The following is a 549-nucleotide window of genomic DNA, read 5'->3' as shown; positions in this document are numbered from 1 at the left end:
CTGGAGCAACCCCACCGCAGCCTCCACCCCACGCAGTGGTGAGCACCAGAATTGTTTGGTGGGCAGAGAGGAGGTCCCGGCAGTGCTGAGCCCTCCCCCTTCCCGACACACACAGGGGTGCCCTTCCCTGCTCTGTGCTCGGCACCTGGATTTCTTGCAAAAAAAGCCAATATAGAGCTCAGCTTTCCCAGCTGGGAGCCAAAAACTGCTCATTTTCCTCTTGCCCACCATTATTTATGGCACGGCAGCAATGGGGGGGGGTTTGAGCCACTGACCCCCCTGGCCTTGTTCCCGCAGAGCGAGCGGCAGGGGGGTGTGACCCAAAAGGGGGGGAGCAGAACACGACACTGCGGCGGGAGCTGAAGCAGTTTTTCGGGTGGGTGAAGAAGCACGCCTACGGCTGCTCCAACCTCGGCATCAAGCTCTACGACCAGTGGCGCGTGTGGCTGCAGAAATCGCACAAAACACGCAACCAGGTAGGTAAGGAGCCTTTCACACTTCTTTTCCCCATACGGGTGGGGATGGGAGGGATGCAGGGTGACCCCCCCC

At 60.1% G+C, this 549-nt stretch overlaps 1 protein-coding gene across 1 annotated transcript in view; it reads left to right on the top strand.

The window, feature by feature from the left end:
* CRLF1 (cytokine receptor-like factor 1) overlaps window positions 1-476 on the top strand; it is a gene marked incomplete at both ends in the record, with an annotated part of 2,141 nt that extends 1,665 nt beyond the window's left edge. Inside the window, 2 exon segments of the mRNA XM_010184850.1 lie at window positions 1-38; window positions 298-476. The exon segment at window positions 1-38 is cut by the window's left edge and continues 35 nt beyond it. Coding sequence (XP_010183152.1) covers window positions 1-38; window positions 298-476 — 217 coding nt within the window.
* Window positions 477-549: the final 73 nt, after the last annotated feature.

Source organism: Mesitornis unicolor, unplaced genomic scaffold (genome assembly GCF_000695765.1).
Source record: "Mesitornis unicolor isolate BGI_N332 unplaced genomic scaffold, ASM69576v1 scaffold36145, whole genome shotgun sequence".
NCBI lineage: Eukaryota > Metazoa > Chordata > Aves > Mesitornithiformes > Mesitornithidae > Mesitornis > Mesitornis unicolor.
The sequence above is the reverse complement of the archived record's forward strand: the minus strand, read 5'-3'. Positions and strand labels throughout refer to the sequence as shown.